The following is a 22808-nucleotide window of genomic DNA, read 5'->3' as shown; positions in this document are numbered from 1 at the left end:
GCTGAGCTTAGGCAGAAGCCTATTAATTGAAATAACTCCATATGTTTTCCCCATTTTGGGGTGAAATTTCAGTTCTATACATATTTTGATATGTATATGAAAGTGGCTAGCACAGAGCCTACTACATGGGTGCTGGTGGGGTCTTAGTGGAATGTGAGCCAAGTGACCTACCTATTATGTACATGCACTTGTCAGATCTTGAAGAAAAAATAAAAAATGTTAGAAACAATGTATTTCTAGTTATATGGAAAAATAGAATGTGTAAACTCTCCGGAGCATACTCATATTTTAAGTATATTATTTTTTAAAAAAATGTGCAGTAGAGTATCTCTAGAGTGAAAAGGGGAGAGAAGAGCTCTTTACTTGATGGAATTTTAGAAAGAGGATTAATAAGTTCATGAAATAAACCAGTTTCTGTTAGTTTTTTTTTTTTTGTTTTAGCATCATAAAGTCCATATGTAAAATCTATTTGACATTAACTCGATCTCTTAAATTATGCTGATCTTTCAGAGTACTATTTATAAGCATGAAAATGAGAAAATTTCGTATATGACTCCATATGAATTGTATAAGTAGCAACTAAGGAATTTCATGTTTTAAGATGTTTAAAATGAGGATTTTTTTGCATATAATTTTATGTGATATAAGAGCTTGAAATGAAAACTCTATTGTACTACCTAGATTTTTAAATACAAACTGTGAATAAAACCTATCAGGGCTTCCAGGCCAGCGAGATGCATGCGTGGAAACAGCACTGGAATCATCAGCTGTACAAAGCTCTGGAGCACCAGTACCAGATGGGTTTGGAAGCACTCAATGAGAACCTGCCGGAAATAAACATAGACTTAATGTACAAGTAAGGTTTTTTAGACCGATTTTAATTCTCAGTCTCTATTTTTCTAATTCATATTTTGAAGTTATTTATTTGTTTTCAGACAAGGACGATTACAATTCAGGCCTCCTTTTGAAGAAATCCGGGCTAAATATTATAGAGAAATGAAGAGGTTCATCGGCATTCCTAATCAGTTTAAGGGAGTGGGTGAGGCAGGAGAGGAATCTATTTTTTCTGTTATGATTGATAGAAATGCAAGTGGATTTTTGACTATTTTCAGCAAAGCTGAAGATCTGTTCAGGAGATTATCAGCGGTTTTAGATCAACATAAGGTATGGAACATGTAATTTCTTTTTTTTTTTTTTTAATAATACGTTTATTTTTTATTGGTGTTCAATTTGCCAACATACAGAATAACACCCAGTGGTCATCCCGTCAAGTGCCCCCCTCAGTGCCCATCACCCATTCACCCCCAACCCCCGCCCTCCTCCCCTTCCACCACCCCTAGTTCGTTTCCCAGAGTTAGGAGTCTTTATGTTCTGTCTCCCTTTCTGATATTTCCTACCCATTTCTTCTCCCTTCCTTTCTATTCCCTTTCACTATTATTTATATTCCCCAAATGAATGAGACCATATAATATTTGTCCTTCCCCGATTGACTTATTTCACTCAGCATAATACCCCCCAGTTCCATCCACGCTGAAGCAAATGGTGGGTATTTGTCGTTTCTAATGGCTGAGGAATATTCCATTGTATACATAGGCCACATCTTTCTTTATCCATTCATCTTTCAATGGACACCGAGGCTCCTTCCACAGTTTGGCTATTGTGGACATTGCTGCTATAAACATCGGGGCGCAAGTGTCCCGGCGTTTCATTGCATCTGTATCTTTGGGGTATGAAACATGTAATTTCATGTTATTCTAATATTTCATCTGATTGAATTAGTATGAAATGTATGATCTGCAGTTTATCTTCTGTCATAACATAAAAATATAGCAAGGTGGAGTCAGAGTTGAGGATTCTTATACAACCTACATTTATACTGCAGATGAGAAAAAAGTTATACTAAGATACCTGTCTTTGACTATTTGAAAATTGAGAATCTCTTGTTGCATCAACATGGAATATGACAGGGTCCTGTTGTGTCAATTTTAATTCCTCTCACAAAAATATATCCTTTTTCTTCATGCTTTGGATCAAGAGCAATCCATGGAGTAAAGCAATTTCATTAAGATGATGTAACTTTTTACTTTTGTTTGAGTGAATCCTACCACCCTCCAAAGATAAATCCCAGCTGCATTCCTTGTTTAATGCTCATTTATGATGCTCCTGAGACGGATGACTGAGTATTCAACCGGTTTCTGAACTGCCTCTGTGATGCTGCTCTGCATCACAGAAATAATCTACTACACTGTATTTTTGGTTTCTAGAGTGGGTTGGATATGGATACTTTCAGATTTGTAGCGTTGGCTTTGCCAAGGTAATTCTGTGTATACATCAAATTCGAGAAGAGAATCTTAAAGGTTTTCGTGATCTAACAAAATGTGTTACCATCTCCGTATTTTAATATGTTAAATAGTTTTCTTCCCTATTCATCCTTTAGGCTCTACAGTAATAGCTATATTTGCATACTTATGTTGAAATTCATTTGAATACCTTACATTTGTCCCTTTTTATCAGTGTTAAGTTAGACCCTAAGCTTTTACATGTTAATATGTTAGTATTGTTTCTTTAATAATGTTTTTCATTCTTTAAATAGGAGTGGATTGTAATTGGGCAAGTTGATATGGAAGCTCTAGTGGAAAAACATCTTTCTACTGTACATGATTGGGAGAAAAATTTTAAAGCACTGAAAATAAAAGGGAAAGAAGTAGAACGACTTCCAAGGTATGGGAAGGTGTTATTTTTTTTTCTTTTATTACATGCATTTCTATTTTTGTTTTTGGTATATGTATGTATTTTTTTAATAAATTTTTATTGGTGTTCAATTTACCAACATACAGAATAACACCCAGTGCGGTATATATATATATTTTTTTTTATTGGAGTTCGATTTGCCAACATATAGTATAACACCCAGTGCTGATCTGGTCAAGTGCCCCCCTCAGTGCCTGTCACCCAGTTACCCCAACCCCGCGGCCGCCTCTATTTCTACCACCCCTTGTTCATTTTCCAGAGTTAGGTGTCTCTCATGTTCTGTCGCCCTCTGATATTTCCCATTCATTTTCTCTCCTTTCCCCTTTATTCCCTTTCACTATTTTTTTATATTCTCCAAATGAGTGAGACCATATAATATTTGTCCTTCTCCGATTGATTTACTTCACTCAGCATAATACCCTCCAGTTCCATCCACGTCGAAGCAAATGGTGGGTATTTGTCGTTTCTAATGGCTGAGTAATATTCCATTGTATACATAGACCACATCTTCTTTATCCATTCATCTTTCGATGGACACCGAGACTCCTTCCACAGTTCAGCCAATGTGGACATTGCTGCTATAAACATTGGGGTGCAGGTGTCCTGGCGTTTCATTACATCTGTATCTTTGGGGTAAATCCCCAGCAGTGCAATTGCTGGGTCATAGGGCAGATCCATTTTTAAATCTTTGAGGAACTTCCATAGTTTTCCAGAGTGGCTGCACCAGTTCACATTCCCACCAACAGTGCAAGACGGTTCCCCTTTCTCCACATCCTCTCCAACATTTTTGTTTCCTCTCTTGTTAATTTTCCCCATTCTCACTGGCGTGAGGTGGTATCTCATTGTGGTTTTGATTTGTATTTCCCTGATGGCAAGGGATGTGGAGCATTTTCTCATGTGCTTGTTGGCCATGTCTATGTCATCTTGGTGAAATGTCTGTTCATATCTTTTACCCACTTCATGATTGAATTGTTTGTTTCTTTGCTGTTGAGTTTAATAAGTTTTATATAGGGCAGCCTGGGTGGCTCAGCGGTTTAGTGCCTGCTTTTGGCCCGGGGTGTGATCCTGGAGACCCGGGATCAAGTCCCAGGTCGGGCTCCCTGCCTGGAGTCGGCCTCTCCCTCTGCCTGTGTCTCTGCCTCTCTCTCTCTCTCTCTCTCTCTCTCTCTCTCTTTCTCTGTGTCTCTCGTAAATAGATAAATAAAATCTTAAAAAAAAAATTCTTTATAGATCCTGGATACTAGCCCTTTATCTGATATGTCATTTGCAAATGTCTTCTCCCATTCTGTAGATTGTCTTTTAGTTTTGTTGACTGTTTCTTTTGCTGTGCAGAAGCTTTTTATCTTGATGAAGTCCCAATAGTTCATTTTTGCTTTTGTTTCCCTTGCCTTCATAGATGCAAGAAGTTGCTGTGGCCAGGTTCAAAAAGGGTGTTGCCTGTGTTCTCCTCTAGGACTTTGATGGATTCTAGTCTCACATTTAGATCTTTCATCCATTTTGAGTGTACATTTGTGTATGGTGTAAGAGAATGGTCTAGTTTCATTCTTCACGTGGCTGTCCAATTTTCCTAGCACCATTTATTGAAGAGACTGTCCTTTATCCAGTGGATAGTCTTTCCTGCATTGTTGAATATTAGTTGACCATAGAGTTGAGGGCCCATTTCTGGGTTCTCTATTCTGTTCCATTGATCTATGTGTTTTTGTGCCAGTACCACACTGTCTTGATCATCACAGCTTTGTAGAACAGCTTGAAATCCAGCATTGTGATGCCCCCGGCTCTGGTTTTCTTTTTCAATATTCTCCTGGCTATTCGGGGTCTTTTCTGATTCCACACAAATCATAAGATGACTTGTTCCAACTCTCTGAAGAAAGTCCATGGTATTTTGATAGGGATTACATTAAACGTGTAAATTGCCCTGGGTAGCATTGACATTTTCACATTATTAATTCTGCTAATCCATGAGCATGGAATAATTTTCCCATCCCTTTGTGTCTTCCTCAATTTCTTTCAGAAGTGTTCTATAGTTTTTAGGGTATAGATCCTCCTTTACCTGTTTGGTTAGGTTTATTCCTAGGTATCTTTGCTTTTGGGTGCAATTGTAAATGGGATTGACTCCTTAATTTCTCTTTCTTCAGTCTCATTGTTAGCGTATAGAACTGCCACTGGATTCTGGGCATTGGTTTTGTATCCTGCCACTCTGCCGAATTGCTGTATGAGTTCTAGCAATCTTGGGGTGGAGTCTTTGGGGTTTTCTATGTACAGTATCATGTCATCTGCGAAGAGAGAGAGTTTGACTTCTTCTTTGCCAATTGGAATGCCATTTATTTATTTTTGTTGCTTGGTTGCCGAGGCTAGGACTTCCAGTACTATGTTGAATAGCCGTGGTGAGAGTAGACATCCATGTCTTGTTCCTGATCTTAAGGGAAAGGCTCCCAGTGTTTAGCCATTGAGAATGATATTTGCTGTGGGCTTTTTGTTGATGGCTTTTAAGATGCTGTGGAATATTTCCTCTATCCCTATACTCTGAAGAGTTTTGATCAGGAATGGATGCTGTATTTTGTCAAATGCTTTCTCTGCATCTGTTGAGAGGATCATATGGTTCTTGTTTTTTCTTTTGTTGAAATGATCTGTCACGTTGATTGCTTTATGAGTGTTGAATCAGCCTTGCATCCCAGGGATAAATCCGACTTGGTCATGGCGAATAATCTTCTTAATGTACTATTGGATCCAATTGGCTAGTATCTTGTTGAGAATTTTTGCATCTGTGTTCCTCAGGGATATTGGTCTATAATTCTCCTTTTTGGTGGGGTCTTTGTCTGGTTTTGGAATTAAGGTGTTTCTGGCCTCAGAGAATGAGTTTGGAAGTATTCCATCCTTTTCTATCTTTCAGGACAGCTTTAGTAGAATAGGTATTGTTTCTTCTTTAAACATTTGATAGAATTCCCCTGGGAAGCTCTCTGGCCCTGCACTTCTGCTTCATTTCCTCCCTGGTTATTGGCCTGTTCAGGTTTTCTATTTCTTCCTGTTACAGTTTTGGTAGTTTGTGCTTTTGCAGAAATGCGTCCATTTCTTCTTGATTGCTTAATTTATTGGTGTATAGTTGCTCATAATATGTTTTTAAAATCGTTTGTATTTCCTTGGTATTGATTGTGATCTCACCTTTTTCATTCGTGATTTTATTAGTCCTTTTTTTTTTTTTTAAATAAGGCTGGCTAATGGTTTATCTTTTTTGTTTAAAGATTTATTTATTTATTTATTTATTTACTTATTCATTCATTCATTCAGAGAGAGAGAGAGAGAGAGAGAGAGAGAGACAGGCAGAGAGACAGGCAGAGGGAGAAGCGGGCTCCATGCAGGTAGCCCGACATGGGACTCGATCCTGGGTCTCCAGGATCACACCCTGGGCTGCAGGCGACGCTAAACCGCTGCACCACCAGGGCTTCCCGCTGATGGTTTATCTATCTTATTAATTCTTTTAAAGGTCCAGTTGCTGGTTTTGTTGTTCTGTTCCACAGTTCTTCTGGTCTCTATTTCATGGAGTTCTGCTCAAATCCTTATTAACTCTATTCTTCTGCTTAGTGTAGGTTTTTTTTTTTTTTTTTTTTTTTTTTTTTTTTTTTTTTGTGTAGGTTTTATTTGCTGTTCTTTCTCCAGTTCTTTTAGGTGCAAGGTTAGCTTGTGTATTCGACTTTTTTTCCAGATTTTTGAGGGATGCTTGTATTGTGATGTATTTCCCTCTCAGAACTGCTTTTGCTGTATGCCAAAGATTTTGAACAGTTGTATCTTCATTCTCCTCATTTTCCACAAATCTTTTAAATCTTTTAAATTCTTCTCTAAATTCCTGGTTGACCCATTCACCTTTTAGCAGGATGCTCTTTAACCTCCACATGTTTGAGTTTCTTCCAAATTTCTTGTGATTGAGTTCAAGTTTCAAAGCATTATGGTCTGAAAATATGCAGGGGACAATCCCAATCTTTTGGTATCAGTTGAGACCTGATTTGTGACCCAGTATGTGGTCTATTCTGGAGAAAGTTCCATGTGTACCTGAGAAGAATGTGTATTCAGTTGCATTTGGATGTAAAGTTCTGTAAATATCTGTGAAATCCATTTGGTCCAGTGTATCGTTTAAAGCTTGTTTCTTTGGAGATGTTGTACTTAGAGTATTTGTCATTTGCAGATAGCGTCGTGTTGAGGCCCCCAGTATAAGTGTATTATTACCTAAGTATGTCTTTACTTTGGTTATTAATTGATTGATATACTTGTCAGCTCCCACATTAGGGGCATAAGTATTCATCTCTTATACAGTCTTTGGGATAAACTTTAATTTATCGGATATGAGGATTGCTAGCCCTGCTTTCTTTTGAGGGTAATTTGAATGGTAAATGGTCCTCCAACCTTTCATTTTCAGACTGTAGGTGTCCTTAGGTCTAAAATGAGTCTCTTGCAGACAGCAAATAGATGGGTCTGGCTTTTTTATCCAATCTGAAACCCCATGTCTTTTGATGGGGTCATTAAGCCCATTCACATTAAGAGTTACTATTGCAAGACAGTGTGGTACTGGCACAAAAACAGACACATAGATCAATGGAACAGAATAGAGAACCCAGAAGTGGACTCTCAACTTTATGGTCAACTAATATTCGACAAAGGAGGAAAGACTATCCACTGGAAAAAAGACAGTCTCTTCAATAAATGGTGCTGGGAAAATTGGACAGCCACGTGCAGAAGGATGAAACTAGACCACTCTCTTGCACCATACACAAAGATAAACTCAAAATGGATGAAAGATCTTAATGTGAGACAAGATTCCATCAAAATCCTAGAGGAGAACACAGGCAACACCCTTTTTTTACGTGGCCACAATAACTTCTTGCAAGATTCATCCATGAAGGCAAGAGAAACAAAAGCAAAAATGAACTATTGGGACTTCATCAAGATAAGAAGCTTTTGCACAGCAAAGGAAACAGTCAACAAAACTAAAAACAACCTACAGAATGGGACAACATATTTGCAAATGACGTATCAGATAAAGGGCTAGTTTCTAAGATCTATAAAGAACTTATTAAACTCAACAGCAAAGAAACAAACAATCCAATCATGAAATGGGCAAAAGACATGAACAGAAATCTTCACAGAGGAAGACATAGACATGGCCAACATGCACATGAGGAAATGCTCCACATCACTTGCCATCAGGGAAATACAAATCAAAACCACAATGAGATACCACCTCACACCAGTGAGAATGGGGAAAATTAACAAGGCAGGAAACCACAAATGTTGGAGAGGATGTGGAGAAAGGGGAACCCTCCTGAAGTGTTGGTGGGAATGTGAACTGGTGCAGCCACTCTGGAAAACTGTGTGGAGGTTCCTCAAAGAGTTAAAAATAGACCTGCCCTACGACCCAGCAATTGCACTGCTGGGGATTTACCCCAAAGATACAGATGTAATGAAACGCCGAGACACTTGCACCCTGATGTTTCTAGCAGCAATGTCCACAATAGCCAAACTGTGGAAGGAGCCTCGGTGTCCATCGAAAGATGAATAGATAAAGAAGATGTGGTTTATGTATACAATGGAATATTACTCAGCCATTAGAAACGACAAATACCCACCATTTGCTTCGACGTGGATGGAACTGGAGGGTATTATGCTGAGTGAAATAAGTCAATCGCAGAAGGACAAACATTATATGGTCTCAGTCATTTGGGATATATAAAAAATAGTGAAAGGGAATAAAGCGGAAAGGAGAGAAAATGAGTGGGAAATATCAGAAGGGGAGATGGAACATGAAAGACTCCTAACTCTGGGAAACGAACTGGGGGTGGTGGGGGGAGGTTGGCAGGGGGTGGGGGTGACTGGGTGACGGGCACTGATGGGGGCACTTGATGGGATGAGCACTGGGTGTTATTCTATATGTTGGCTAATTGAACACCAATAAAAAAGGGATTTATAAAAAAAGGAAGAAAGATGAATTTAGTGTCATCATAATACCTATTCAGTCAGTCCCTGTTTTTGTGGATTGTATCCTTGGGCATCCTCTTTCTTTTACAGAGTCCTCCTTAATATTTCTTGCAGAGTTGGTTTGGTAGCCACATATTCTTTCTGTTTCTGCCTATCTTGGAAGCTCTTTATCTCTCCTTCTATTCTGAATGAAAGCCTTGCTGGATAAAGTATTCTTGGCTGCATGTTCTTCTCATTTAGGACCCTAATTATATCATGCCAGCCCTTTCTGGCCTGCCACATCTCTGTTGAGAGGTCTGCTGTTAATCTAATATTTCTCGCTATATAAGTTAGAGATCTCTTGTCTTTTGCTGCTTTAAGGATTTTCTCTTTATCTTTGGAATTTGCAAGTTTCACTGCTAAAGGTCGAGGTGTTGAACGGTTTTTATTGATTTTAGGGGGGATCTCTGTATCTCCTGGATCTGAATGCCTGTTTCCCTTCACAAGTTAGGGAAATTCTCAGCTATGATATGTTCACATATGCTTTCTGGTCCTCTGTCCCTCTCAGCGCCCTCAGGAACCCCAATTAAACATAGATTTTTCCTTCTGAGGCTGTCATTTATTTCCCTTAACCTTTCCTCATGGTCTTTAATTTTTTTTTTTCTTTTTACCCCAGCTTCCTTCCTTGCCATCAACTTGTCTTCTAGGTCACTCACTCTTTCTTCTACCTCATTAACCCTCATCATTAGGACCTCCAGTTTGGATTGCATCTCATTTAATTGATTTTTAATTTCGGCCTGATTAGATCTAAATTCTGCAGTCATGAAGTCTCTTGAATCCTTTACACTTTTTTCCAGAGCCACCAGTAGCTTTATAAATGTACTTCTGAATTGGCTTTCTGATATTGAATTGTAATCCAAATTCTGTAACTCTGTGGCAGAGAGGACTGTTTCTGATTCTTTCCTTTGTGGTGAGTTCTTTCTAGTCATTTTTTTAAGTGCGGGATGGCTAAAAACGAGTTGTACTGAAAAAAGGAGAGGTATCCTCTGGTTCTATATACTGTAAACCCTTTGACTTCCCCTGGAGCTTTCTAGCGTGGCTTGGTCAAGAACTTGCTCTTCCCCTTTCCTTCCAGCTGGTCTTCTGTGGAGAGGCCTGCTGTGCTGATTCTCAGGTGTGTGCATCTGGGGGAGCTGCCCCGCCCCCTGCCAGATGCAGGGCTCAGTGGAAGCTGTTTATCCTGCGAAGCCCCTGTTCCCTGGCGGCCCCAATCCATCCCAGGCACAGAGTGACACCAGGAGGAACACCACCACTGGTGTCGACTAGCTCTCCAGCCCTGGAGTCAACTCCTCATAGTAACTACTGCAGTCACCCGGTCTACACTGGCCTGGATGCTCCTGGGGCAGCTGGGGCACTGACCTGCACAGTTTGGGGGTGCCCAGCCACAGGAGCGTCCTTGCTGTCCTATGTGCTCCCCACCTCCACCTGTCCTGGGGGGAGCGCAGGATCACTGGTGGCTGTCACCCTGGCGCCCTGTGATCCGGGGCCTGTGCTGCTGGAATCGTGCTTCTGGGGGCCGTGGCTCTGGAAGGCAGCAGGGCGCAGCCTCCTCTGCCTGGAGGCACTGCCTGAGCTCCCAAGGCCCTGCTGGGCGCGCACTTCATCCCTTTCCCGAGCTCAGCCGAGGGGTGTGTGGCATGCTCTCTCCCCCGCGCACTCCCTCTGTTGGTGACTCCGGGAGACTGGAGGCTCCACTGCTCCTCCCACAATTCTGCCCGAGTTCCCTGCTAAGCGCCTTTCTGTCTGGGAAGAATCTAGTGCAGAGTTTTAAAGTTCCTGCTTTTCTGGGGCTGGGCTTTGCTATCCTGGAGGCTCTTGCCACCCGCCACCTGGCCTGAGCCAGGCTCTTCATGGGGCGCTTCCCGCAGTTGATCCTTTATTTTTTTTCCTACCTTCCTACGTTGTTAGAAGTGCAGCCTCTTCTCTCTGTAGAATTACAGCTGTTCTCTCTTCAAATCTCAGGTCGAAAATGTAGGTTTTTAGGATGATTTGAAAGTTATCTATGTAAGTTAGTGGGGACAGGTAACTTGGGGACCCTACTCCTCTGCCATTTGGCCCTGTCCCCTCCAAGGTTAGTCGGAAGTTAGTCATTATATGTGTGCTATAACCGTTTCTGCTGTGCGATGGTAAAGGTACTTTTCACTTGGCGGTATGGAAGTCAGGTCACCTTCTTTCCTCCTATAAAGCCCAGCTGTGGCTCTGGAGTATTTTCTGAGTAGGACATTGCTGAGACTAAAAGAAAATTTTCTTCTAGAAGTTCTGCTGGCTGGGACCTAGTTGGAGAGTGTAGATTGGGGGGAGGGGCGGTGGGGAGAGGCTTCCCTGCAGACCTGGCTTGAGGATCTCACATTTGACTCTGATTTGTGTTGCTTGCTTTCTTTTGGAATGCCCTGGCAGTCTCACAACACAGTGCTGCCTGTGCGTGCTGCCCTAAATGTGGAGGAGACCCTCTGAGGAGCATGTCACAACCCATCTACTTGAGAATATAGCTCCCTCATCATAAATGAAATTCACATCACTGGAACCACTCTTTGCAATAAGCTCAATGAAAGGCCTGTTGAACCGTACATATATTACCTATAAAGGATAATATTACTTTTATTATTTCATTTGTTCATTTGTTTAATAGCTATTTGGTGAGCATTTATAGTATGCAAACCTTGTCCTGTGGCAGTATAAAAATGAAGACAGAGCACCTCAAGTTGCTTGCTGTTTGATGATGCAGTACGTGTGTCCGCACAGGGGTTAAGAGATTAGGCTCTGGAGTGACATGGCTCATACCAGCTGCAAGAGTTGGACAGCCATTTAGAGTCTGTTAACCACCATTTCCTCAGCTTTAACATAGTTACAAATATAGTATTTATCATAAAGTGTTTTGAGAATTAAATGAGTAATTTGCATATAAAATACTGGTACAGGTGAAGTTCTCAGTAAATGTTAATGATTATAGTTATTATTAATACCAGATAAAATACTCCATTTTAGAGACTGAACAGAAGACTGTGGAGGTGTACAGGATGATGACATTGCATCCATTTGGGGCAAAATTGGAGGAAGTTTCTTTAATATAGAAATCCTTAAACTAGAATTTTGACAGGGAGAAATAAGAATTAAAGGTTTGCTTAAAGGTCCAGGAAAGAGATTTATATATTGAAAATAAGAAGTTGGTTAACTGGGAATTTTGTGAGTAACTGTTTTATCAGGGATTAGAGGACATGTTCTGGAAAGGGGTAATTAACATACAGATTTGGGAGAGTTTTATATTCTAAAATGGGAAATTTGAGTTTTCTTCATACTAGAATGAAGAGTGGTTCATTCACTAGAGTGGTTAGCTATTGAAGATTTCTAGACAGAAGTGTGTCAGTATGTCTACATGAGGGATGTTAATCTGGAACATAGGAGTTTTAGTGGAAGAAATAGATCCTGGAGGAAGAGCGGTTAGTCTGTCATTAACCAGGAGACCAGCAATGAGTAATTGAATTAAGTGGTTGGTACTCAAATGGGGAGGAGGAACTATTATGAACTATTGTAAAATACTTTTACAACATCTTAATGGTGGGAGGGAAATGAGGGACGAGGAGTAGAGAAGAGACAAATGACTTGAGAGTTTGAGCTGAGATGATTGAGATAATGATATGCCATTAATGTTAGTTTGTAGCGTTTGTATGTAGCTTTCTCTTCTCTGCTGGATACTCTCTGAACCCAGTCTTGCTCGTTGTGCTTGAGTACTCAAGAGCCTGAGCTGCCGTCAGTCAGTACAGCCTGTCTGTTCTTCAGTGTAGACAGCTTTCCTCACCGTGGCTGCCAAACCAAACAAAAAGAATGCCCGTCCTGCATTCCGTTTTTCCATTTTGCTATTTCCCGCTAATAAATTAACGTGTATTCATGAAAGCTCAAATACATGTTTACAGGCACACAGATATTATCTTAGAAACTTAGAAATACACTGTAAGATTAGAAAAGCTATATTCTCATGTATTTTGGATGCTATAGGAAGGGCATGGTTTTGGGCTAGGCTGTCTAGGGCATGCCATTTTATCTATGGCATGAAGGGAGCCTCTTTTTTTTTTTTTTTTGGAGCCTCCTTTTCATGTTACCAGTGTTTTCAAGTGAAAGGTGAATTCAGCCTGACCACAGGATTCTGTAGTCAATGAGTACAGCTTTGCTGCAATCAGACCACTTTATCTTATTTCTTTAGCAAACTATGGTATAATTAATTTATAAGGTTTACTGAAATCATCTCTCTTTATCAAGTATTAGAAATCTTGACATTTTAGGTCTCACAATTTCAAAAATTATTTGAAATTTCATATTAAGTAAATTGACTCTTAAGTTTTGCTGGTAAAGATCTGCAGTTTAAACCTGTGCAGTTGGACCCCTGGGTGGCTCCGTCATAAATCAGGTCATGATGCTGGGGTTCTGGGATTGAGTCCGGCCTTGGGAGGACTTCTCCCTCTGCCTCTGCTTCCTGCTCATGCTTGTGCTCTCTCAAATAAATAAATAAAATCTTAAAAAAAAAACTGCAATTAGTGGGTGACTGAGAATAAGCTTTAGGGGAAAATAATGTTTTTATAATAGAAGTGAATATTTAACTCATATAATTTGCTTTCTAAAATGTTACCTGGCCCTGTGCTTCAGAAAGGATGAGTAACTTTGTAATAATAATCTTTGTGACCATAATTTCCAACCTTTTAAAAAATTTGTATAATTTAAGATAAGCATGAGATTTCCTTAGATGAACAAGTCTGGTTCAACATCCGTTTACTTAGAACATTACAGTTTGCTTTAAGGATAATGAGAATTAGTGTTCTTAAAAAATGTATGCCTTTTTTTCCTGATCATTAAAACAGTACATTTGTTTTATAAATTTTTTTAAATACAGAAATTGTTCTCAATATTTGATACTTTGAATATATTAGTACATATACTTACAAAATTTAGATTATATCATATCCTGTTATTTAACGCTGATCTTCAGTATTTTATCTTATTACCTAGTCCTCAAATCACTAGGTAATAATAGTATGGATATATAATTATTTTGCCATTTTTATATTTAACTTATTTCTGATTTTTACTATTATAATTAATGCTTTGAAGAGGATACTTTTCTATAAATCTTGGATCTGCTCTGAAAGTTTCCTTAGGATAAGTCTAAAGGCGAGGTTATAAAGACAAAGAATGTGCCTATTTTAAAATTACTTGATACATATGGCTAAATGGCTTCTCACAAACATGGCATGGTTTTATACTCTGACCAGCAGTTCTGATAATTGTTTCCCCACACAGTTGAAGATATGAATTAACAGTTCATTACATTTTTGTTAATTTTATAGTTATAAAATGGCATCTTATTATTTTCTTAGTAATCTATATTCCCTTTCTCTGTTTTCTTTCCCTTATGACGTGACTTTGACTGCAGAATACTGATATCATGTTACGAATATTCAAATAAGTGCATTACATGCTGTGATAAGTAAAGGGCTTGTCAGTGTTTAAATATATTCATATGAGACTAAAAAACTGTAGTATTATAGCAAAATCATTGTTTAAATGAAAACTTCATAATAACACGTGGAAAGCATTTTTACTGAATGAAATCTAAATGTGCTTAAAGATGGCAGTAATACTCTTTGAGTTACATTTTGAAATGTGTTACATAAAATCACTATAATGAGACTTTTCTTCTACCAAGTCTTTTATGTTGAAGTATGTCCACTGGCATTTTTCAGTGCGGTCAAGGTAGATTGTTTAAATATTAATTGTAACCCTGTGAAGACTGTGATCGATGATCTCATCCAGAAGTTATTTGATATGCTTGTTCTCTCTTTGAAGAAGTCCATCCAGGGTAAGTACACTTTTTAATTTGCATCTTAACCTAGTTTTATTCATAAAGGTATGTACTTTGATAGTTATGAAGTGTGAATCCCAGTGATGGTTAAAATCAACCAACCTAGAATTACGGGTGCTTAAAATGACAATTTTAATAAAGTATGAACCATGTTCACCTCTTGAGAGGTCTAAATGGAAGGCATTTTTACTGTTTGCAGTAGGATTTAGTATCAGTTTGTTGTTTATGTTACTGAGAAATGTAGGTAATTCTGCTATAATTTTTTTTTATTTCTTCAAATTACTACTGTTTTCTAATATACTACATTGTTTCTTTTTCCATTGAACTGAGATGTCTTAACAGTACTTAAAACACTGGAGAATTACCAATTTTGAATAAAATTTACTAATGAGTACATTTTAACTTCCTCAAAAGTTTGAGGTATAATATGAAACAACTAAACTTTCAAGACAAGAAATTTCTTTGCTTATTCTGTATTTTAAAATTTCGTTGTATGAGCAAATGATAATTTAAGCTTTGGTGTATGTTGTGCAGTGATCAATTCTAATACTTTTTGATTTTTAAAATGATGCAATGGAATATTTTTGGTGATAATAACATTCTATTTCAATGTTGCCTATTTAGCTCACCTGCATGACATTGACACATTTGTTATGGAAGCTATGGAAGTTTTAACAATTATGCCACAGTCTGTGGAGGAGATAGGCGATGCAAATTTACAATATAGTAAGCTACAAGAACGGAAACCAGAGGTAAGAATTGCAAAGTACAGTTTCCAATTTGTTTCTACTGTAGTGGAGATATTTAAATTAGGTCATATTATGTGACTATTTAGAAATATCATGTCATTCCAGTATTGTAAAGGAGTCCATATTATCTTGTCCAGTTGGTCAGCTCATGGTTAGAATCTTGATTTTAGAAAACAGGTCATGGAACAAATTAAAATAATAGGACCCTAAGAAATTTGATAAAATAGGTTTTTTTTTTATATGTTATTTCTTCAACTTTTAGATTTTGCCCTTATTCCAAGAAGCTGAAGATAAAAACAGACTTCTACGAACTGTGGCAGGTGGAGGTTTGGAAACAATTAGCAATTTGAAGGCTAAGTGGGATAAATTTGAGTTGATGATGGAAAGTCACCAACTTATGATTAAAGATCAGGTAAGAACCTTTTAGTCATTTTGTTAAAATGGAAACTTGATTTTTTTCTCACTTAAGATTTCTTGCTGATCTTTATTCTATCATCACTCAGGTAGGTAAGAATTTTATATATACACATCTGTGGTGCTTCGGTCCCATCGACTGCACCTGCTCTTTGGTATGGGACACTGGGATGCACCTCCTTACTACCTAGGCAGCTGTGTGCTTGGTGCTGCAGCTGACGGTCATTGGCTAAACACTGTTTAATCCTATCAACTTTGTTGATAGTTGTGGTAGAAGCTGCGGATAACATGAATTTTTTTTTTTTTAATGATGATGCTTGCAGTTTATCTCTTATTACTGAATATTTATGGTCTAATTCTGTGTTTTTAAAATCAAAATTTTATTGTACTTGAAATTAATAATTGAAAATATCTTTTGAAAAATTGGTATTGTTTTTTCACTTTTAAATAGAAAATGTTGGAAATAAAATGTGAAAGGAAAGCAAGATTTTACTCTGAATTGAATTGTATAAACTCTTACAGATCGAAGTAATGAAAGGAAATGTAAAGTCACGTCTTCAGATATTTTATCAAGAATTGGAAAAATTTAAAGCTCGTTGGGACCAACTAAAGCCTGGTGATGATATTATTGAAACTGGCCAGCAAAACGTTCTTGATATGAGTGCCAAGTTAATAAAAGAGAAAAAAATTGAATTTGATGATCTTGAAGTCATAAGGAAAAAGCTAGTGTAGGTTTTTTAAAATTGGTTGTAGTCATTTTGATTTATACTTGTACATATGTTAAGCCAGTAATGTTCTTATAGATGTTTATCTTAATGTTTTTCCTTATAAACTTCTATAGTTTTCAAAACAAAACTAGTAAGTGCTCATGGTGCTGCATTCTTAGGAGTCATGGCTGGGTTCTGTCAGGATATTAAAAGCAAATTTCTGCTTAGGCCTAGAAGTATAACAGAAAATTAAATTGAAAAAGTTAAATTAGGGAGTTGGAATACTTGCCTTCTGTGATTTCATTGTATTTAAAAATGGGATATAAAAAGTTAATGAAAATTGCTTTCAGAGACTCTGAGGGGGAAAAAAATGAACCTAGCAAAATAATGAATTCAAGAAAATGTTTTATGTTAAAATAAGATATTAAGTTTATTTTATTTTTTTTAAAGATTTTATTTGAGAGAGCGCACCCGCGAGTTGTGGGAGGGGTTGGGGCAGAGGGAGAAGCTGACTCCCTGCTGATGCAGGACTCCATCCCAGGATCCTGGGATCATGACTTAAGCCGAAGGCAGACACTTAATACCTTCTGGGTACCTGGGTAGCTTAGTGGGTTAAGCTTAAGTGTTATTTTAGGTTTGGTCTGTTAAGGCAAATGCATTCATAAGGTAATTGTCTTAATGGGGGAGTGAAGGGTTTAGTATATTTATTAAATGGTGTTATATCCATTAGATGAAGGATATCTTATATTCTAGAATCTAACCCTTGGATAGTAATATTAATGTTTTCTCAGTTAATTCACGAATATATATAATTCTGAGTATTTTTATATGACGTATATGATGCATTTATGTTACCAACTCCACTTTGACTCCTTTAGAAAAATGCACATTAATGAATTTAAAGAGGTGATACTTAAATAGTTACAGTAAAATTCTCATGCAGTCACTCTCCCACTGTCTGCCCCACTGTCAGGTATGTGGGCACAGACAGGGAATGCAGTTAAATAACGTTGATATGTAATAGTTTTTTAAAAAATCTATTGCTATTTCACTGTGTTTCTATAGTGATGATTGCCATCATTTTGGACTAGAAGAGCCCAACTTCTCCTTGGCATACAGCATCTCCAAGGACATTGAGAGCTATGCACAGATTTGGGTGCTTTATGAAGAGTTTCAGCAGGGCCTTCAGGAAATGGCCAGTGAAGACTGGATTACTTTTCGGTTTGGCTCATAAACACTGTTTAGATTCTTATGCTTTGGTAGTGTGTTTGGAGATGTGCATTTTAAGACATCCCTGGTGTTTTACAGGACTAAGATATATCTGTTGGAGGAGTTCTTGATGACTTGGCATGACAGGTTAAGGAAAGTGGAAGAACATTCGGCTATGACTGTGAAATTGCAGTCGGAAGTTGACAGATACAAAGTAAGACCCTGGCGCTTGTGCTGCTATGCCAGAGTAATGTTTGGGTCTTCTATGCATCTTTTAATTGTGTAGCCCAGTGAGCTGGAATTTTAGTTTTTGTTTTTTAATGATTCCATTACATTCAAAAGATAGGAAATACAGAGTAAACCATAGAAATTATTGATATTTCTGCTACTCTTTTGAAAAGTTTTAACTAAGAAATTTATGCTTAACATTACAACTTGGAGTGTTTATACCTAGTGCTACTAGTACTACCAAACTGCTAGTGCAATTTAGGATATGGGTCATTTAGTGTATTTAGGATATAGGTTGTATCCTAAATAGTAAAAATAGAAATATTTTAGGTCATGTTTTAAAATAGATCAAACTACAAAGGGATATTTGCATGTATCCACAGCAATGTGTAACAAAAAATTTTATGCAAATCTATTTGAAAATTTGATTTCAAGGTTATTAAATAAGATAATAGAACAATCAATATTTTTATAGTTAATCATAAAACAGCAATTTGCATTTTGATAATATATGTTCATGTCTGTATCTGTCTTTTTTAACAGACTGTAATACCTATTTTGAAGTATGTGAGAGGGGAGCATCTTTCCCCAGATCACTGGCTTGATCTTTTTCGTCTGCTTGGCCTCCCTCGGGGAACTAGCCTGGAAAAACTGCTGTTTGGTGATCTCCTCAGAGTAGCAGATACAATTGTTGCCAAAGCATCAGACCTTAAAGTAAGAATCACTCTTATAAATATCTCCTGGGCAGCCCGGGTGGCTCAGCGGTTTAGCACCGCCTTCAGTCCAGGGTGTGGTCCTGGAGACCCGGGATCAAGTCTCACGTCAGGCTCCCTGCATGGAGCCTGCTTCTCCCTCTGCCTGTGTCTGTGCCTCTTTCTCTCTCTGTGTCTCTCATGAATAAATAAATAAAACCTTTAAAAAAAAATCTCCTGTATATGACCTTTATTAACATAGGGTTTTGCTTTGTATTTTATTTAAATAAAACAGCAAGTTAAATTTATTTTTCTTTTAATATAGTGACTATGTTCCACTATTCCATTATTCTGTTTAGTAATATATCTGAATCAGTGTGGGGGTTGAGTAATACATTAGAAACCCCTTCCTTGAGAGAGAGAGAAAAATATGAAATAAAAAACCTTTCTTGGTTTAGAAAGGGTGTCAACTTTAATTAAAAAGCAAACAAAAATCATTTTACATGAAATACATTTAAAATCATGGAGTCTTTTGTAAATAGAAGCAAAGAGATACCAAAATCCAGAGAGCTGAACCAAGAACCAATTTACTAATCAGGTTTAAAAAAGGTCTGAGGTAAAAGTAAAACTTGTACGGTTCTCAATTCTGTCCTAAGTTGCAGATCTTTTGTACTGCATTCTGCTCTTTGAGCATAAAAATAAAAGAACTCTCTCTTGAAAGATTTTATATATTTATTTATTTGAGAGAGCACGTGAGCATCCATACATGGGTGAGTGAGAGAGGGGCAAAGAGAGGGAGAGAATCTCAAGCAGACTCCATACTGAGTGCAGAGCCTGATGTGGAGCTCAGTCTTACGACCCTGAGATCATGACCTGAGCTGAAACCAAAAGTCAGATGCTTAATGGACTGTGCCACCCAGGCCCCCAAAGCCAAACTATTTTTGTGTTTTGTGATGGATTCTTAATTTTTTTTTCTTTTAGAGTAAAAAGCATATGGCAGAACTGTATATATATTTTGACCATGTGAACCTGGATGCTTAGTATCTCATACCTCTTGATATATTAGTAATTCTCTTGAGTTACATGTAAAATATATTCACTTATTAGTTTTTCCTTATTGTGAAAAAACAAAAATATGTCTTATGAACTGGTGTTTTGTGATTTATGTATATCATAATGTTGAAATAATATGGATATTTTGTGTTAATTAGGATTTAAATAGTCGGGCACAAGGTGAAGTTACAATCAGAGAAGCTTTACGTGAACTTGATCTTTGGGGAGTTGGAGCAGTATTTACCTTGATTGATTATGAAGACAGCCAAAGTCGAACTATCAAGCTGATTAAAGACTGGAAAGACATAGTAAATCAAGTTGGAGATAATAGATGTCTTCTTCAATCCTTAAAGGATTCTCCTTATTATAAAGGGTTTGAAGATAAAGTGTCAATTTGGGAAAGAAAACTTGCAGAATTAGATGAATACCTACAGAATTTAAACCACATTCAGAGGAAGTGGGTGTATCTGGAACCCATTTTTGGCCGTGGAGCATTGCCGAAAGAACAGACACGTTTCAACAGAGTTGATGAGGATTTCAGGTAAGCCCAGCCATCAGACATCCACGTGTGTGGCAGTTTTTTCTTGCATGTCAGGAGGTGCTGAACACGAGCTGTGTAAGTTTACATTATGAGTATTGTCTGTTGGATCCTTCTAAGGAGCTCTTTTCTCTCATTCAGCCATTTACTTCTGAACCAAATTGATTTCTGTCTCTACTTCACAACCTGATTTTAGTTAACAATGATCCTATTGTGATATGAGGGTGATGATAGTAGTACTGGTCTGTACCTGCTATTCCTGAGGTCACCCATTCCTTTCCTGTTGTAGTTTGATGGACATTTTTCACGCCTCATCTTAGTTTGCTTCTGATTAGTATTTACAGAGTTCAGCATTTCCTGTTGGAGAGTTTCTTCCCTTGGCTTTTGAAGGTAGTGTCCCTTGGCCTTCTGCTCAAGTTCCTGGTGCTCAGACCTCCCTCAGCATTTAGGTTTGGGCACTCCCCTGGTGTCAGCCTCTGGTTCTTGTCTTATTATGGGGATGTGTGTGGGTGATCGTGGCTGCCTCTTTGTTCTTTTCCACCTGCTGTGGCCTCTTAGCCCATCTTTCTCTTCTGAGTTCCAAATATACTGAGTATCTTCAACGAGTACAAACTAGATTCACGAGTCCATCTCATTACATGAATCTCTTCTCTTTCCCATTCCTTTCTCAGTAACTGGTACTGCCTAACTAATTGCTCAAAGCAGGAGTGTGGTGGATATTTGACCTCCCCCGATGCCTCCAAATCCATGAAGTTACCACAGTGGTAACTTCATTCTAAGTAGATTCTAATCTACTTGATCTATTTGAGTCTATCTTTTCTGTCTTTCCTTCTTGCCTTTACTCTGAGGTTCAGTGCTTGTCATTCACTCGGGCCACGGCCCGATCCTTTGGCTGGCACTCGTCTTCTCCAGTAAGCTGCATTCACAGTGGCTGGGGTGGTCTATTACAGTGAAGTTTCATTGCTTCTTTTTGTTATTTCCTTAGGCCAGGGTGCAGAGAGGTTTCCCAGTTTCCTATTGATCCAGGGATCAAACCTTGTTTGCTCCTTGTCCACTTTTGCAGCCTTTTTTTTTTTTTTTTGTTTTGTGCTGCTGTTTGCTTCATGGACTCCTCCTCTCCTGCTCACTGACGTTTGCTTTTACTCACTGTCCAGATCGCAGCGTTAATCACTTTCTCAAGTAATAGGTTAAGGGTTGCCCAAGCTACTTTAAAAATACTTTGTGCTTTTCCTCCTTAGCATTTCTCATAGTTTTATTTAAAAATTTGAGTAAATATTTAATATCTTTCTCTGTCACTGGACCATTATTTTTTAAGCATTTTTAGAAGCATAATGTTTTGCTGTTATAATAGTGTTACCCCTAGTTCTAAGCAAGCAGAAAAATAAATGTCTCAATATTTCTCTTTCTGCTACAATCTGGTAAAATAGAGGTAAAACTTTTTTTTTTTCTTCTGTAGGTCGATAATGGCTGATATCAAGAAAGACAGTAGAGTTACAATGTTAACTACTCATGCAGGAATCAGAAATTCTCTGCTAACAATACTTGATCAGCTTCAAAGGTGTCAGAAGTCATTAAATGAGTTTTTGGAGGTATGTTTTTTTTAAAAATACTCATATAATAAATTGTAAAGTCCTTTTACTATGTGACTTATTTGAAAAGATAAAGCTAGTCTTGTTTGTATCTGTATCAGGAGAAACGCTCAGCGTTCCCCAGGTTTTATTTCCTTGGTGACGATGACCTACTGGAGGTCCTCGGCCAGTCAACGAGCCCAGCAGTGATTCAGTCTCACCTTAAGAAGCTGTTTGCTGGTAAGAGTTGACATTTCTCTGACACATGCCAGGGACAACATTGGGCTCCAAGGTAGCCTGTTGAACAGAGAGTGCATTGTACCCTCCAGAAGAATTCATAGCTTGGTGGAAGCAACTGCCTGCTAAATTGATGGACTTTCAATACTTCCTATGCTGGCCCAGCTGTCTCTGGGGAGCCCATTAGCTTCATCCTGGGGTATCTTGAAGGTAACATCTAACGTGGGCTCTGAAGAACTTGTTAGTGTTTGCTAGGAGGAAGATGTGAGGGCAAAAGGAACTGGCCGTGGAGTGAGGGAGAACAGGCCTCTTCATGGTGGAGTGTAAAGTTTTCTGCATGACGTCCTCATGGAGGGTTAGCACTCTGCTATAAAAATAACGATGACTGTTTTCTCAGCGTGTGCCATTTGTTGGAAAATGGCTATATTTTTCAAATAAGTCAAATCTTCATCATCTACCGTCAGGGATCTGCAGACTGCAGGCCTGACCTGGCTCACTGCCTGACTTTCTGACACAGTTTTGTTGGAACACAGCCATGCCTGTGTGTCTAGAGCTGCTCTTGTGCTCCTGCAGAGCTGAGTCATTGACATGGAGACCATATGGCCTAAAAAGGCTAATGTATTGACTTTCTGGTGCTTTACACGTATTTACTAGCCATTCTATGTAGTTTTAGGGTCCTTTGTAGCTGTGATTTGGGCTGTGGGAGGCAGCAGTGAGAACTTTTAGGATCAGCAGGCTTGCATTCAAACTGCCTCCAGAATGGGAGAAGATATTTGCAAATGACATATCAGATAAAGGGCTAGTTTCC

The 22808-nt window shown here is 38.3% G+C and overlaps 1 protein-coding gene across 12 annotated transcripts in view; it reads left to right on the top strand.

Moving 5' to 3' along the window:
- The window catches only part of DYNC2H1 (dynein cytoplasmic 2 heavy chain 1), a 339344-nt gene that overhangs the window by 25454 nt on the left and 291082 nt on the right, over window positions 1-22808 (top strand). For all 12 annotated transcript variants that reach the window (XR_011995854.1, XR_011995852.1, XR_011995853.1 and 9 more), the window contains exons 16-28: window positions 717-856; window positions 936-1164; window positions 2594-2721; window positions 14487-14602; window positions 15230-15357; window positions 15617-15766; window positions 16291-16496; window positions 17541-17696; window positions 17784-17898; window positions 18456-18626; window positions 19816-20198; window positions 21652-21784; window positions 21886-22003. Coding sequence is in view for 8 of the 12 variants with exons in the window: in XM_072729934.1 (XP_072586035.1) it covers window positions 717-856; window positions 936-1164; window positions 2594-2721; window positions 14487-14602; window positions 15230-15357; window positions 15617-15766; window positions 16291-16496; window positions 17541-17696; window positions 17784-17898; window positions 18456-18626; window positions 19816-20198; window positions 21652-21784; window positions 21886-22003 (2173 nt within the window). In the remaining 4 variants the exon portion in view is untranslated. The remainder of the gene's footprint in view (window positions 1-716; window positions 857-935; window positions 1165-2593; window positions 2722-14486; window positions 14603-15229; window positions 15358-15616; window positions 15767-16290; window positions 16497-17540; window positions 17697-17783; window positions 17899-18455; window positions 18627-19815; window positions 20199-21651; window positions 21785-21885; window positions 22004-22808) is intronic.

Source organism: Vulpes vulpes, chromosome 12, assembly GCF_048418805.1.
Source record: "Vulpes vulpes isolate BD-2025 chromosome 12, VulVul3, whole genome shotgun sequence".
Taxonomy (NCBI): Eukaryota; Metazoa; Chordata; class Mammalia; order Carnivora; family Canidae; genus Vulpes; species Vulpes vulpes.
The sequence above is the reverse complement of the archived record's forward strand: the minus strand, read 5'-3'. Positions and strand labels throughout refer to the sequence as shown.